The following is an 18,434-nucleotide window of genomic DNA, read 5'->3' on the forward strand; positions in this document are numbered from 1 at the left end:
TGCATGTTTTGTTTTTTTCATATTTTATTTCACTACTTTTCAATCCTGCCCCATTTTATATATAAAACACCTGTAAAAATAGCGATAAAAAATGACTTTTTTTTTTGTAAATAAAGCTTAAAACAAGCTGTAAAACAAGCTTTGGTTTGATTAAAACTTATCTATCAATGTTCAAAGAATTTATACAATTATAATATTGTTTATATTGGTCAAAGGCAACCGCCTAGTTTGCCTATACCAAAGGCCAGCCCTGCTGGGATAATGATACAAGCACTCTTGTGTATGATAAATCTTGCGTATGTTGTGTAGACTGTGTATCTTGTGTAGACGGGCAAGATGGAAAACGTTTTGAACCATCTGAGTTATTACAAAACTATCAGTCATGAAGCAATTGTTATATTGAATAAAGAAAATGAATACAACAGATCGTACAAAGTTTCCGTAAACAACACAGAAAAAAATATAATATTTAACCCTGCTTTATGGGATAACAATATAATAGTTAAACCATACCGAAAAAAACGTTTATATACTAAAATATTTCAAAATCTGGAAACTAACGGAAACCAGGAAGATTCTCATAGATCAAAATGGATTTAGGGAATATTTTAAAGGAAGAAAAACTTCCAACAACAACATTTAACTTATGTACTTTTAACTGCCACGGTCTAAAGTCCAACATTGAGTATACTAAATCGTTGATTCTCTCTCATGACATAACTTTTATATGTGAACACTGGTTATCGAAACTAGAACATTTTATAATAAAAAATATCTATAAAAATACCCATTCTTCATTTTTCCACCAGGCTAACAAACATGAGCAGGGTCGGCCGTTTGGCGGAAACGCGTTTTTTATTCGGAAACATTTGTTTCAAAACATTATTATTCTTTATGAAGATGATCACATCTTCGCAATAAATCTTAAAAAAAATCAGACTAATATTATAATTATTGGCATTTATCTCTCATCGTCGCGCAATAATCAAACATCGCTGGAGGAATACAAGAGTCAGTTGGATATAATTTCCGGTGTTATCAACAACTACGAGGGTGTTGCTGAATTTATTGTTCTTGGGGACTTTCAATCTTTTCCTCACGAAATATATGATTTTTTAAAGAGAGCTAGCTATACGAAAAATAACTACTCCGTGGTTTTATCAGATTTTATTAAGTCGAATGAACTTGAATTAGTGGACGTAACAAAAGGCTCTGGACCTAAGATAACGTATCGCCATAATACATTACCAAACGCATCTTACATAGATCACATAGCTCTCTCAAGGTATACGTCTCTTCTGTACTCAAATTGTTTCGTAATTCCTTTTTTATCTCAAAATATGAGTGATCATTTACCAGTATCGATTGAAATTGGAATTATCGGACAATCTTCTCAAGAAAACAATCACAAAAAATCAGAAAATTATAGCATTCCAAATTATGCCTGGAATAACAATGATTTTTTACAACTATATAACAATTGCTTAAATATTAATTTTAATCGTCACAATTTTACGAATGAAAATTACGACGAAGAACTTATCAAGGTATATACTGTTATTACAAAATCCGCATCTGAAGCACTTAGTCAATATTTATTCGGGAAAAAACCGTCTTTGCATTCAAAATCTTGGTGGACACCCGAGTTAAGCCGCAGTAAAGATATTCTTTCATTTTATTTTAAAAAATGGCGGGAAAATGGGTTCCTAAAAGATTCAAACTCTCAAATTTTTATTCGATACCGGATGGCTCGAAAAAATTTCCGCAATGCTATCAAAAATGCTCAAAACAAAAACCTGTACAAAAAATACATAAAAATCGAAAAGTTAAAAAATACAAATCCAAAAAATTTCTGGAATACTTTCAAAAATATAAAAAACGAAGCAAACTCGAAATTGTACACCATAAATAATAAAAAAGATAAAGACTCAATCACGAAAGAATTTGCCAACAGTTTTGAAAATCGATTAAACACTAAAGCAATCACATATACCTCTTCAAATTTTGAAATTCCACCTTGTACAAAATTCGACGAGGTAATAATATCAGATGAAAATATAAAAACGGTTATTTCTCGCCTTAAATTAAACAAATCCAAAGACGCTTTTGGAATCTCAGCTGAACATTTAAAGAATGCGAGCTGTGAAGCACTAACAGAATGGCTCAGAAAATTCTTTAATTTTTCTATTAATCATGGGCAGACCCCAAAATCGATGTCTACATCACTTATAATACCACTCGCTAAATCATATAAAAAATCGCTAACTGATCCAAATAATTACCGCGGCATTAGCATCATTCCAATCTTTACGAAACTAATGGAATATCTTATCCTACTAATCTGTCCAGAAATAAAAGAAACTCATCCTCTTCAATTCGGTTTCACTAAAAATAGCTCAACCCTACACGCCGAATTTGTTATTAGTGAAACGATTAAACACTACAACAACAACAACTCACCCGTCTATCTCTGTTCCCTCGATGCTGAAAAAGCGTTTGACAGCTGTAACTGGGACATTCTGTTTGAGCAACTCTACAATGATAAAAAACTCCCTCTATATATTGTTAATACCGTATCATCATTATACTATGAAAGTAGTGCTTCTGTTTCTTATCTAGGTTGCAAATCATATCCATTCTATCTAACGCAAGGAGTGAGACAGGGATCTATTCTCTCGCCTTATTTGTATAACATTTACACCGAAAACCTACTAGATACCTTACAAAATGAAAGCACCGTAGGTACATCAATCAATGGAAACTATACGGGTGTTGTAGCATATGCTGATGACATTATACTCCTTAGCTCCACCCTTTCTGGCCTACAAAAGCTTCTTAATACCTGTAATATGTACACACACAAAAACTGTATAAAATTAAATGCTGACAAAACCGAGTTCTTGCTCACCGGAAAAAAGCAAATTAAAAACTGCACAATAACTCTCAACAACAAAAAAATAAAACTTCATGATAAACTTAATCACCTAGGTTTTACATGGGATACAAAAAGTTCACCTTTTGCCTCACTTAATAGTTTAAACATTGATCACCGAATATCTAATTTCCGGGCAGTAATCCAAACTTTAATTCAATCAGGAATTCGTTTTGCTCACCCAAACTCCATTGTCCAGCTATATAAAACTTTGGCTGTCCCAACACTGACATATGGTCTTGAGCTTTGTGAACATAAAAAGGTATTAATGCAAAAGCTTAATATAGTTGGAAGAAACGCACTCAAGTCACTCCTCAACGTTTCAAAACATAGCAAAAATTATATTCATCCCTTATTCTTTATTGAAGATATATCAATAACTATACAACAAAACAAGCTCCACTTATTTATTCGCCTGATGAACAATAAAATTACATTTGATATTATTAAGTCGCAGCCGGAAAACAAAACAGCCCCACAACCTTTTTTAGATAGTATCAAGGGTTTGTGTAATAAACATGAACTAAATCTGGAGAAAATAATTCAAAGTAAAAAAAAAATAAAAATTATTGGCTTAAAAAATTTAGTTCCTGAAACGGATCTTCAAACTCTAAAATGTGCAGTTGAATGCTGGAACTCAAAAGAACAAAGAACAATCTTCAAGGATATTCTTGAAAAAAATATTCCTAGATGATAATAATAAAATAATAATAATAATAATAATTCAAGGATTTTTATAATTATCATGTATAAAACTCTAATTTACCTTGTATACTTGTATAGTGGGTGTTTAATAAATATATAAATAAAAAATAAATAAAAAATACTTTGTCAGTATGTTTATTTTATCATAACAATTCATTGCCTGAATAAATTTTCAGTTTGCAAGTAGAAAAATTTGAAATAAAAATTAGAATTAAAAAAATTCCTAAATTTGTCATCTGGTCACGTGACCGGGACACGATGACTCATTTTCTGATTACTGCCTCCGATTTTATGACATTTTAAAAACTACCAACTACTCTAATTAAAGTAACACAAAATAAACTCTCATCGCAAAAAAAAGTATTCTATATATTATAAGATTGAAAACCCATTATAAATAATCGAAGGTATTTTTTTTAAGCACATTTTTTTAAAAAGTAAACTTATGCGCACAAAATATTTTTAATAAAATTTAATAAAAACAATAGGCGTTTTAAAATACAAGATGTAAATACAGTTTTGATTTCACCCATTTTTAATTCTTTTTTTTAGTTGTTATATGAGTTGCTGCATTCGTCATCTCGCCTTGTTTTACTCTATATCATTAATAAAAATTACATCCGGGTCAAAATTTGCATCTGATTTAATGTGTTTGTCAGAAAAATCAAATTCAAGTAGATTTGAATTATTTGTGTGTGTGTGTGTGTAGTTTATTTCGCCGTTAAAGAATGTTTACATTGTTTATACATATATTGAAATTAATGACTGGAGCAAGAATTTCACCGTTCACACATTTCACCGTTGAGCCCCATATAAAAAAAAATTTCACATAACCGTAGCGCTTGGGCGCCCAAAGGATTTTTTGGTCTTTAAGATAGCAAACTTCTAGACATGGAGCAAACTCCAAACATTTATATGTTTATACTTATGTCAAATAAGGATGCCTTGCAAAAAATTGTGATGATTGGAGCTTCGGAACAAAAAAGCCCTGAAAATTTAGTCCCACCTGCCCCAAACGTGAGAACAATAAGTTGATGAAATATTTCTTGGATTATTTTAAACTTGACTTATATTCATCGATAAATTTTAAATTTCATAGTAAAATATTTTAGCGTTCAAAAATTATGACCATATAAAGTTTAAACCCCCCTCAATTTGAGGGGGTTGAAAATTTTATATTGTCATAATTTTTTAACTCTGAGAGATAATACTATGAAACTTAAAATTTATCGGTAAATATAAGTGTAGTTGAAAATAATACGAAAAATATTTCATCAACTTGTTGCTCTCACGTTTGGAGCAGGTGGGACTAAATTTTGGGGGTTTTTTGTTCCCAGGCTCCAATTATCACAATTTTTTGCAAACATCCTTATTTGACATAAGTATAAACATATAAATGTTTGGAGTTTGCTCCATGTCTGGAAGTTTGCTATCTCAAAGACCAAAAAATGCTTTGGGCATAACACAGAATAACAATAACACAGGTCAATAACAAAAAATTTTTTTCTGGTGCCGAGCAAACAATTTGTTTTTTGTATAGCATTTCTCATTTTGATTTCAAATATGTAACTCTTTTTTTTACCATCAGGTCAAGTTGTCAAGATATTTAGGTTCAAATCTTAAGTATTTAGGGTAAAGTCCCTAATATTGTCGAAAAAAAAGTTATTTAAAAATATGTCAACCTGGGTCTCAAAAGAAGCGTATTTTCATAGAGATTTTAGAAAACATAAATATTTTTCCTTGAAATTTATTGACAAAAAAATTATGTGAAAAAATGCTGAAGACTCTTAAAAAAAAGTCAACAGAATGTTATTCACCAAAAATACACAAAATACTTATTTTTATTACAAATGAATAACATTTTTAAAATCTCTATGAAAATACGCTTCTTTTGAGACCCAGGTTGACATACTTTTGAATAACTTTTTTTTCGACAATATTAGGGACTTTACCCTAAATACTTAAGATTTGAACCTAAATATCTTTACAACTTGACCTGATGGTAAAAAAAGAGTTGCATATTTGAAATCAAAATGAGAAATGCTATACAAAAAACAAATTGTTTGCTCGGCACCAGAAAAAAACTTTTTTTTGTTGACCTGTGTAATTCATAAAATGTTAAAAAACAACTATAGCTACTTTTTTTTTGTGCTAAATGTTCAGTAAATGAGTTTAAATTTATATATAATATAAAGTATAAATTTATATATATTATAAATGTTCAGTAAATGAGTTTAAATTTATATAAAAAATATTTTTTGGTAATATTTAAAAAGAAAAGAAGCTAGGACACCGAGGCATAAATTTAAAAAAATACGAAACTATAATCTGAATCATAGGTTCAAAATACTTGAAGATCCCAAGCCGAGACTCAAAACACTTTAATAATAACAGTTGTTTTTTTGTTTTTTTTACCAATTAACCGAAAAACCAGCCGTGCCATAATTAGTCAAATGCCTACATGTTATATATAAAATGCGGTTGTCGACTAGGGAGTCAATCTTCTATACAATTTGAAACAAAAAAATGTCAGGTATTTTTTGTGTCCAAAATTCTATAAAATTCTATGAATTTTACCTGAAGTTGTTAGCAATGAAAAAAACTTTTCTTTAAAATTATTTTTTTTTAAAATATAAATATACAAATCAGCCTTTTATCACCTAAATTTTTTGAAAACTAAACAAAATATTCTGCTATGCGTTTGCAACTAAACATCCTTTAAATATATAATAAACGCTGTCAATCATTTGCTTTTAAATAGTTGTTTCGCCTAAATATAATACATAAATAATAATTTAGATTTTTCATTTCGTGGATTTGCCTACGTACAGTGTCTTTCCGTGGTATTTAGTTAAAGGTTCTTCGATATCTAAATGTTGACAAAAAGAACAATATCAACTATAACAATAGTTTTTCTCCAAAAACATACGGAAGCTAAAAATAACTCAATTAATTATTAATTACCGCAAAATTACCTTGTTTAAGATCTGCACTTGGTGAAACTACGTATGAGCCATTAATGCCAAATATATTATTGATCTTAAATAAATTTATTCCACATGATTAACAAAAATGAAAATCTTAACTCAAAAATAAAATCAATAATGAAAAAAAACTAAAAAAAAAATTAAACACCTGTTTCAACATTTCCACTTTTGTTAAAAAACAGTTACCAAAAGGATTTTCTAATAACAATGTTCCATGATTAGAATTAGCCGTTTCTCCGCAACTATGGACTAATTCTATATTTATAAATCTACAATAAGGTTCTATTCTGTTTAAATTATCTTTTTGGCGACCACGTAAAATTTTTAATTTGAGTTTTGCTCCTTTACACTAAAAAAACATTTAAAAAATTTAAAATTGAAATCAGAGCAAAGTTTCAATTATAAATATATATATATATATATATATATATATATATATATATATATATATATATATATATATATATATATATATATATATATATATATACACACACACACACACAAAGCAAACAAATTACAAAAACATACGTCAACTACTTCATTTATAATTTCTTCTAGTAAAGAAGGCCCAGGTGCAAGGAAAACAGGTTGTTTAATGCTATCCACCATATAATTTAAATGCGATTTTGCAACTAAACTAAGTTTTTCAAATGCAGAAACATCTTTATCTGCAATAATTTCAAAAACTACTGTTATCTCCTCAGTAGGAACAAGACCAGCCTTAAAAATAAACAGAAATATTTGGTAAAGTAGCCCAACATAAAAAAACAAAACAACAACAAACAAATTGTAGAAAGTTCAAACCTTTTTCCGCAACTTTTGCATTCGATTAATTATTTCTCTTGCTATTCCTTCATCTAACATTGATTCATCAGGAGTTGTATCTAATAAAATTACTACCTAAAACAGATTTCAAATATACATACATGTTAAATTTACTATATAAAACATATTTCAAACATCGTTACATACATGTTAAAATTACTATACAAAACGTTATCTAAACCTACATACATGTTAAAAAAACTAATTACAGCATGTTTCAAACATACATACATGTTAAAATTACAACCTAAAACATATTTCAAACATACATACATGTTAAAATTTATAAAAACATAGTATGCTAATTACGATTTCAGTTAGAAAAAAGTGAATACCACCAAAAACTTATCAGATCAATAATTGAAGGTATGTCATCTATTTTTAATAATCTAAGTACAACTATAAAGCATGGACTTATTTGTGACCAGGAAGATTGAAGTTTCATATACAATTCTTCAGCACTTCTAAGCTGACCATGCAAAGGTACTTTACGTGGTAAGAAGTTGTTTCCGTATATTCTAAATAGGATTAAGATCAGCAGATCGAGCAGGCCATTACATTACACTGATTTTATTTGTATCAAACCGTGCTTTAAGGAATTTTGATGAGTGTTTGGGATCATTGTCCCGTTGGAATACCCACCATCGAGGCATATTTTCATCTAAAGATTTTCAGAATTAAATTATATATATATATATTTGTTGATTATACTTTCAATGCAATAAAAGTAATCCCAACCCAGAAAATCCTAAAAGCACCCCTAAACCATCAAGCCTTTGCTTTTATTTCACTGTTGCTATAGTTTAGATTGGTTTTAATCTCTTACCAACTGGTCTTTTCACATTTTGTCTACCATCTTAACCTTTCAAGATAAACTTTGACTTATCTGACCATAATATTTGTCTACATTGTACTACTATCCAACTTCTGCAAGCCTTTGCAAACTTGAAACATGCTTTTTGGTTCTTTGGCAACATGGATGGTATTTTGCTGCACTGTAACTATTCAAACCTGCATCATTTAAAAGTAAACACAGTATTTTCTGAAATAAGAAGTTCCAATTTGTGAATTGATTCTCTGGCACTAGCAAATGGATCCCCCCCCGCAAATCTAATAATTCTACAATTGGTACGAGGAGTACTGTTCTTCGGTTGTCTCCCTAAATGCGCAGTTTTAACAGCTCCTTTGGTTTTGTATTTGTTAACTAATCGACTTATGACAGCTTTTAAAATCTTATACTTTTTACACAAACCATTGTGTTTCAGCATTATAACCATCAAAATTTTTTTGTTTGAAAACACTATTATACTTACTTCATGCCATTTTGTCATCTTTCAGGTATAGTTTTAAATTAAGTTTCTACTAAACAAGATTAGTATGGTGTTTTATGTAACACAAATTATTATAATTATAATAATTAATAATATAATGATAAAATAATTACACTATTAATTATCATAATCATAATACTTTTACAATTATAAAAGTATTATGCCTTTCTCAATTAAAACCACGATTCAAAATGAACAATTAATGAATACATTGCTGTTCTGTTTAACAATTTGTAGGTATTAAGAAATTCCTTTTGTTTTGAAATATTACAAACTTTATACTGTTATATATTTATATAAAAAACAAATAAAACATAGTCATAGAAGTGAGAGAAAAAAACAAGAACATTTTCCACATTTATTAGCAAATAATATATACAATAAAATTTTTTTTATTTCCTGCAAAAGCATTTGTTTTAGAGATCCTTTAGTTTTGGAGGACAGTGTGTGTGTGTGTATATATATATACACACACACTGGCATATATATATTTATATATATAAAAAATACTAGAAAATTTATAACTTTTTAAAATACTCAGTTAAAAAAAAAGTTATAAGAAAAAATATCCTAATACCACAAAGTAAATAGTTGTTATTAAAAACTAGACTGACCTCTCCGTCGGAATGTGGTTCAAACATATTGGTTGTTTTGTTGTTAACAAAGGAGTAGTTAATCTAAAAAAAAACCGTCTTCAAATATTTTTAGTTATAAACTTCATAAAAATATTGCAAATATGAAATTTTTAGACTAATGACAATCAGCTGACCATTTGAAACAAAAACGCTACAACAACAACAACAACAAAACGAAACAAACCTTAACTTCATTTTCAAATAACTCATGTCCAGCAACAAGAAGTTTACCAACAGTTTTAAATGCTTTTAGTTCATCTTCAGTAACATCTACCAAATAAAACTATTTCATGAATTTGAATATGTGCTAAAGGTGATACATTAACAGCTGTCCCCAATAATTTATTTTTGTACAGAAGCTTAATTATTTCAATGACATTTCTTGTTGTACTTGATAATTTATTTAACATATAACATAAACACAGCTCAGTACTAACTAACTTTTAATTTATTCATGTGATATTTCAGTCTGATTAGCTCAAACTGTCGTTGCACATGAAATAAAAACATAAAAAAAATTATATAAAAAACTGTTAAGAAGACATAATAAATATAAATGATTCGGGTTATATATATATATATATATATATATATATATATATATATATATATATATATATATATATATATATATATATATATATATCAGGTAACCAAAAAAGTTCGTGCGGTTTTTCCGTATATAATAAAAACACACAAAACGACAAAAGTAAGTACATTTATTCATCAAAATAGTCACCATTAGCATCTAAAACCTTTTCCCAACGTAAAACAAGCTTATTTATTCCACTTCTAAAAAATTCTCGGTCCTTTGAGTCTATAAAAGCTTTCAACTCCATTTCAACCGCGTCCTGGTCTCGGAACTGCTGTCCTTTTAAATGATTTCCCAGGGAAAGGAAAAAATGGAAATCAGTAGGGGAGAGGTCTGGCGAGTATGGTGGATGATACAAACTCTCCCAACCAAGGCTTTGGAGCTTGTCCTGAGTCACGCGAGCGGTGTGCGGTCTCGCGTTGTCGTGGAGAAGCAGAACTCCTCTCCTGTGCACCAGTGCAGGCTGCTTTACAAGCAACAGGTCGTGAACTCGTTGCAGCTATGCTGAGTAGACCAGTCCAGTAATGGTTTGGCCTGTTGGGAGCAGCTCGTAATGCACCACACCAGCTGTAGTCCACCAAATGCAGAGCAAAACCTTCCGCTCGTGGAGATTGGGCTTGGGTGTCTTTGGGATGGGGTCATCGGGGGACAACCAATGGTAGCAACGCTTGGTATTGTTGTACACAATCCATTTTTCGTCGCATGTCAATAAACCATCAAGAAAAGGCTCAGCATTGTGGCGTGATAAGAGTGATGTGCAGATCGTAAGCCGTTGCTTCTTGTTGTCGATCGACAATTTGTGCGGAACCCACCGACTCAGCTTCCACGCTTTCCCAATCGCATGCAGATGCAGGCGGATGGTTTCAACACTCACAGCAAACCTCACTGCAAGTTCTTGGCAAGTTTGGCTGGAGTCAGACTCGACACCGTCCTTCAGTTCATCCTCATCAACCAACAATGGGCGTCCAGAACGCGGCAGGTCTTCGATGGACTCATCTCCCGAAGAGAATCGCTGAAACCACTTCTGTGCTGTGCGTTCACTTACTGTACCTTCTCCAAATGCTGTGCAGATGTTTTTGGCCGCTTGTGTTGCATTCCTTCCAAGTTTGAACTCGTAAAGTAAGCAAGATCGAATAATCGTTGGTTGGGTTGCCATCCTTTCTTTACACAAAACCTTTCCTGTAAGCTCGTTACAAGCCTACACTATATATGCAGCAACTGCGCGTGACACACGCGTTCTATTACGCAACAAAGCTACTTGCCTTGTGCGATGTGGGTGTTGTAAAAAATGCTAAAAACAATTCAATTACCAAAAACCGCACAAACTTTTTTAATTACCTAATATATATATATATATATATATATCATATTATATATATGAGGTTAAAACTATTAACATAATTATTACAAAAAACTATTAAAACTATTTTGATATTTCAATGGTAAAAGGTCTCTAGCTATCTGAAGCAATTCTAACAGAATTGCTCTCATTTTATCTTGTGTTTTGTTTGTGATAGTTGATTTCAAGGGATTCTCTTATTTTTCTCAAAACCAAATTTAAAATTTAGTTTCTCAATATCCATGTTTTGGGAAACAGTCTTTTGTGGCTCTTGATATAAAACCTTTAAAGACTCTAGAAGTTATTGAAAGATTATGTTCGAATTTAGTTTTAAGAAAAAGAAGAAAATCCCTTGAAATTACCTATGCACTAAGGAACCATGAGGTAAAATGCTTTCCACCACTTTTGAACAAGGACAAGAGTGTTAAAATTACATTATATAATAGTATGAGACCTCTTTTTAAAATAATCATTGAAATATCTAAGTAGATTTCACTTTACATCAGTTTATTTTTATAATGTTATCTGATTGTTTTTTTTAATACATTTTATTTACATTTTTTGGGGATACTTTTATTGTATTTTATTCTGTCTGATGGCGGTCTGAGCTTATCATACTGAAATATCATATGAATAAATTAACACATTGCATGCGAGACACGCACTAGTATGTTTTCTGACAATTGATGCTTAAAGGCGGGACACGTACTAGTACATTTTCTGAAGGTTGTTACTTGAGCATTAGTGCAGCAACATGGTTTTTTCTGTATTTCATCTGTATTTTAGTGTTTAAAAAAATTGATTTAAATTTAACCTTTTATGATTTAAATTTATCCTTGCGATGCTGCTGCAACGTACCTGCAAGCAATGTGTTAAAAATCAGTACTTAGCTGTGTTTTATGTTGTTATTATATATATATGTATATACACATAATAATAATGGTATATATACACATAATAATACATAATCTTTTTCAGTGTTAAGTCTTTGCAAGTGGTGGTCGCATTATTTTAACGGTAAATAAGAAAAGAAAAGATAAACATAAAAATTTAAAGATAAAACCAAATTATAATAACAAGTAAATAATTATTTATTTTATATGCATAAATAATTTGTTAGCAATCTTAAAAATCATCTTTAAACAAACGCACATAAAGTCATGTAAAAAAAAGAAAAAAAACTTCGAAAAAAAAAGAAAACAAAATAACAAAAAAGAAAAAAGAAGAATTAAGTAAACTAAGAAAAAAGAAAGAAGAAAAAGCAATAGTAGAACTAGAAGATTGTAGTGAAATTTAAGAATTTAGTTTGTTTATTTTATAACACGCTTTAAATTTAATGTAATTATTCTTTTTTTTTCTTTTTCTTATAGCTTTGTTTTGTTTATTTTTCATTCATTTTTTCTTTTTTTATTTGTTTATTATTATATATTCTTATTATTATTATTATTATATATCTATATAGTTTGTTAACTTAGTTACTTTAGCATTACTTATTAACTTATAATACTAAGTATAAACTTAATAATTTATTATTATATATTTTCACTTATTATAACTAGAATATTTAATTATAACTTATTATAACTAGAATACTTATAATCATTCATAATTTTTTATTATTTTAATATAATTTAATTTATTTTATACTTATAACTTAACTAATTATAACTTATTTTTATATATATTTACGTTATTCTTCCTTAACTTTATTATTAGTATTTTTTTCATTACTTATTTTAATTGTTAAATAAATATTATTTTTATTTTATTATTTTATTAATTGAATTATATTTATATTAATAATAGACACGATTATTATTTTAATATTTTTGGTTATATTGCTGTTCATATTACTGTTTGTTTCCTTATTTCACTTCATTCAATCATTTCATTTTATAAACTGTACTACTTAAATGTCTACTCACTGTAAAGATTGCTTCAAGGAAATTAATACAAACCATCACTACCTTAAATGTAATCATTGCCTAAACCTTTTTCAAAAAAATGCTGTCATCTGAATGATATGGAATTTAGGATATTGAAAAACTCAAAAAAATTTTGGTTCTGTATTTCATGTAGAACATATATTTTTCCATTTAGTTCTTTATCTGATAAGGAGCTGCGTCTGCAAACAATAAATGATAAAGTGATTCATAATAATGAACTCTCAAACAACATATCATCTTTTCCAAACAACATAGTCTAATTTTTATAATGAACTTAATGACTTTATTTCCCATCAACTTAATAACAACAATGTCGCAAACCTCGAAGAAAACCCTATCAATTGTAAATATATGGACATAAAATGTTTTAACTCTGCCAACATCGACAAAAATAATTTTTCTCTTTTTCATTTAAATATTGCTTCTCTTATTAAAAATTTTGAAGAATTAAACTCACTTTTATCTCTTATTAACCGTAAATTCAGTATTATTGGCATAACTGAAACTAAATTAAGAATTGACATCCTACCAACTTTCCCATTAAATCTTACCGGTTATGTTTATGAGCACACTTCAGCAAAATCTTATTTTGGAGGAGCCTTACTTTATATATCTAATACATTAATTTACAAACCTCGAAACGATCTTAATAAGATTAAACTAAAGTTTTTAGAATCTGTGTTTGTGGAAATCACCTTTCCTAAAAAATCAAACATCATTATTGGCTGTATTTATTGCCATCCTAATATGGATATTTTAGAATTTATTAATCATATTTAATTCCACTTTTTGAAAAGCTATCTATGGAAAAAAAAAAAACTACTTTTTTAATGGGCGATTTTAATGTCAATCTTTTATTAGCTTTAAATAACTTTCTTCCCTTTATTTCATTGCCAACAAGAATCAAGAATCACTCCAAAACTCTAGCTGATAACATTTTTTCTAATGAAATTCATTCAAATATTTTTACCTGTAATTTTACTTCTACGGTATCAGATTATTTACCCCAATTTTTAATACATTCATTTTATAGAACCAAAATTAATCCTCATATAGGCTCATTTTTTTTTCAAAATTAAAAAAAAAAAAAAATTGCGAGGAATTATGTAGTGATTTCTCAAGAATTAGCTGGACTAATGCAATAAATGTCGACAAAGGTAATACTAATGAGCCATTTGAAGAGTTTTTCACAATTTTCAATTCTCTATTAGATAAACATGCACTAAAGTCAGCAATCGCTGCTTACTAAGGTCTCAAACCGTGGATAACACGAGGAATCTTGACTTAAATTAAAATACGAAATAAAATATTTAACAAATTTCTTAAAACAAAGAATCCTAATAACAAACTCAATCTAGAAAAATCTTATAAAACATATAGAAACTTACTTGTTACTCTCACTCGTCATAGTATAAAAAACCATTACTCTAAGTTCTTTTCTGATAATGCGAAAATCTCTGATAATTTGAAATCTACACAGGATGGTATTAGAAATCTTTTAAACATTAGTTCGAGATTTAACTCATATCCTTCCTGCTTATATTCTAAAAACTCCATGATATACAACCCCATTAAAATTTCGGAACCTTTTAATTCATTCTTTGTTTCAGTTACAGAAGAATTACAGAAAAAGATTCACTCATCCAATACTGACTTTAATAAATATCTTAAAAATCCTAATCTTAAATCAATATTTATAAGACCTACAGACAAAACGAAGATTATTCATTATTCTTTCTCTTAATGACAGCAAGGCTTCAAGAACTAACAGCATTCCAATACCTACTTTTAAAGCTCTTGCAAATGATATCTCTCCTGTATTTTATGAACTATTCAATCTGTCATTCATCACCTGTGTATTCCCTGATATTTTAAAAACTGCTTCTGTTATCTCAATTCATAAAAAAGACTCAAAACTTGAATGTAATAACTACAGACCAATTACAAATTGAATGTAATAACTACAGACCAAACATTTAGAAAAACTTATGTATTCTCGTATTTACAACTTTTTGAACAATTCTGCTTGTTTTCAAATTCGACAGTTTGGGTTTCGCTCAAATCAATCCACTTCTCATGCTCTTATTAGCATTACTGAAACGATTCGTGGTGCAATTAACAGTGGTTACTTTGCTTATGGTGTATTCATAGATCTTACAAAAGCTTTTGATACGGTTGATCAAAATATTCTGATAAAAAAGTTAAACTACTATGAAATACGTGGGATTGCTAATCATTGGTTTCTTCATATATTAGGGATCGCACTCAGTTTGTTTTAATTAATTGATTCACACATAAAGTTATTAAATATGGCGTTTCACAAGGTTCCGTTCTTGGACTGTTACTGTTTCTATTATATAAAAATGGTTTATTTCTTGTTCATTAAAAATTGGTACATCATTATGTTGATGATACCAATCTTTTATATATCAACAAATCACTTACAACTCTTTGTAAAAGAGTTAACCAAGATCTTCATCATTTATTTAACTGGTTAAATAGAAATCATATTTCATTGAATGTCAATAAAACTGAATACATTATTTTTCATTCTCCTCAAAAAACTATTGATAATATTAAAATTAACAAAAAAAACTTTTTCCGCCACAATATATAAAGTATCTTGGAGTATATCTTGATGAAAACCTATCTTGGTATTATCTTAAAAAAAACTTACATGAGCTAACAGTATGCTTTCTCTAATTTGTTACTATGTTCCTATCCAAACTCTTCGAATGATTTATTTTTCTTATTCTCTTCTCACCTTTGCTATTGTTGTATTGTTTGGGGTCAAAAAAGTAACTTTTTACTTATTAGCATTGCTAGTAAGTAAGTAGATGTGCATTGTAATGCTATTAAGTAACTTTTTATTTAATAGCATTACAACGCGCATCTATTAGAATAATGGCATTTTCACCAATGAGATCTGATATCCAAAAAAATTTTCTGAACTAAAAATCTTAAAACTCCACAATCTTGTAAAGTTTTACAATTGTCTTTTTGTGTTTGACTTTCTCCAAAATAAACTACCAAACTCTTTTTTAAATTTTTTAAATTAAAACAAATGAAATTCATAATCATCACACCATGAATACAGAAAATAGAAAACTATACTCTTCTTTTTTTAAAACAATTAAATATGGTAAGCTTTCCATAAAACAACAATGTATTTCCCAATGGAACCAGTGTATTCCTGCATTAATAAAAAAGTCTAAAAAAAAATATCCACTTGTTACGGATTATTTACTGCTCAACTGAATTCAATTTAAAAATATATTGTTGGAGTATATTTCTTTATAACTTCTCTCTGCACAGTAGTTGTCTTTGATATATAATTTCTTTAACTAACAAGTGGTTTGATTTTTGCTTTATTTATTATTCATCTATATTATATTTATTTATTATTGTGTTATTATTGCTACATTTTATGTTATTATTATATTTAATTATTATCTATGATATGTACATACAACTTATATTGTATTATAATTATTCTTAACATTATTGATACTTTGTTATTATTGTTATTATTTTGTATTACTATAATTATTACATATATCATTATTATTTGTTTAACAATCTTTTTTTCTCATATTATTTGTTTAACAATCTCTTTTTCTCTCTATTATTTATAATATATATATATATATTTTTTTTTTTGAGAATTTTATGTTTTTTAGGTGTCACTCCATTGACTAGTTTGTAACTATGAGTGACACCTAACCAAATTCTAATAATTTACGATGATCATTTGTAAATTTTTATTGATATGGTTGAATAAAAAAAATTAAATGAAAGCTTAATTGTATGTAATAGAAAACTATACAGTTGTGGCTGAAAAGATCCGACCACTCATAACTTGAATTAAAAAAAAAATAGTGTCATAAAATAACACCTGAATAGTGGGAGTTTCTTGCTGCCTCAATGCTGCAAAGTATAGAGGCAGTTCTAAAAGTTTAAGGAGCTCATACAAAGTACTAAAATGTATTTTATACTGTTACTTCTTTATTCTTTTACGATTATGCATGTTGTTTTTTGAATTAAAAGGCTTTCTAATAATTTTTATCCAGTGCCAAATATATAAATGCATACATTATATAGTACAAATACAGTTTTTTGCTATAAATATTGGGTGGTTGGATCTTTTTGGCCTATAAATATTGGGTGGCCAGATATTTTTGGTCATAATTGTACATATGAAAAATATACCATTAATGGCTTCTTGAACTTTCTTGAAGTCTTGTTTTAGACGCTTTCCAAGAGCTTGAAAATCTAAATCAGCTTTTAGTCGAAGTCCATATAATTCTTTATCATTGGAAGTAGTTACTAATTTTACATTCAGTTCCTATTGTTACGCAAAGTTGTTAAATTTAGTTTTATGTAACTTAGTATTAACATTTTTTTATTCAAACACTAAACATTACCTCGCGAATGTAATGCTGCAATGATAAAATATCTTTCATGTATTGTTCATCACTGTGAAGAATTACAATTGATGGAAGTGGATACTAAAAAACATCACAATATGAAAACAATAAAATTTATATGAATATCATTAATTTTTGATCATAAACATATCATTAATTTTTGATCATTGTTAAAAAGTTTTCAATATAAAAAAAACTTTTTTTATATATAAAAAAAAGTTTTTTAACTTAGCGAAATATTGTTTGTTTATGGCATAAACTGTTTATCATTTTATAAATTTACCATCAGTTCTTTTGTTACATTTGGTAACACCTTTTTTCATTAATAATTATTATTTTCATTAATAATTAAACAAAAGAAAAACACAAAACAAAAATTAATACAAAAACTATTATACAACAAATATACCAAACACAATCCAAAAATATTTTTGAAAATAAATCACAACTGAGCGCTAATGTAAAAATTGTAGGCATAACTTAAAAACAACAAGTGGTATGAACTAACCAAAAATGTGAACCAATATATATCATTATAGTCTTTATTTCCTTTTTCAAATGTTTACTCTTTTAAGCATGTCAATTCACAGGAAATAAAGTGATATCCATTAGCATCACTTAAACAGAAATTAATATTGTCAACAAAACCACTAATAACTCTGAAGAACCAGGGTTTCTTTTTTAAATGTATTTACAATATTTGATGCCTGTC

At 28.4% G+C, this 18,434-nt stretch overlaps 2 protein-coding genes across 2 annotated transcripts in view; one reads left to right on the forward strand and one right to left on the reverse strand.

Annotated features, from left to right (window-relative positions):
• Positions 1–590: 590 nt before the first annotated feature.
• Positions 591–3,626, forward strand: LOC136088095 (uncharacterized). Its single transcript, XM_065811752.1, has one exon. The coding sequence runs from the start codon at positions 591–593 to the stop codon at positions 3,624–3,626; it is 3,036 nt and encodes a 1,011-aa protein (XP_065667824.1).
• A 2,614-nt stretch (positions 3,627–6,240) lies between these two features.
• LOC100202200 (isoleucine--tRNA ligase, cytoplasmic) overlaps positions 6,241–18,434 on the reverse strand; it is a 49,255-nt gene continuing 37,061 nt past the window's right edge. Inside the window, exons 27-35 of the mRNA XM_065813131.1 lie at positions 17,720–17,803; positions 17,505–17,640; positions 9,603–9,688; positions 9,398–9,460; positions 7,432–7,527; positions 7,156–7,347; positions 6,773–6,973; positions 6,613–6,676; positions 6,241–6,506 (exon numbers count right to left, since the gene is read on the reverse strand). Of these exons, the coding sequence (XP_065669203.1) occupies positions 6,442–6,506; positions 6,613–6,676; positions 6,773–6,973; positions 7,156–7,347; positions 7,432–7,527; positions 9,398–9,460; positions 9,603–9,688; positions 17,505–17,640; positions 17,720–17,803 (987 nt within the window). The 3' untranslated portion in view covers positions 6,241–6,441. The remainder of the gene's footprint in view (positions 6,507–6,612; positions 6,677–6,772; positions 6,974–7,155; positions 7,348–7,431; positions 7,528–9,397; positions 9,461–9,602; positions 9,689–17,504; positions 17,641–17,719; positions 17,804–18,434) is intronic.

The sequence above is a fragment of the Hydra vulgaris genome, chromosome 12 (genome assembly GCF_038396675.1).
Source record: "Hydra vulgaris chromosome 12, alternate assembly HydraT2T_AEP".
Taxonomy (NCBI): domain Eukaryota; kingdom Metazoa; phylum Cnidaria; class Hydrozoa; order Anthoathecata; family Hydridae; genus Hydra; species Hydra vulgaris.

Coding starts and splice junctions, on each gene's coding strand:
- LOC136088095 (XM_065811752.1), top strand. CDS start 591: ATGGATTTAGGGAATATTTTAAAGGAAGAAAAACTTCCAACAACAACA.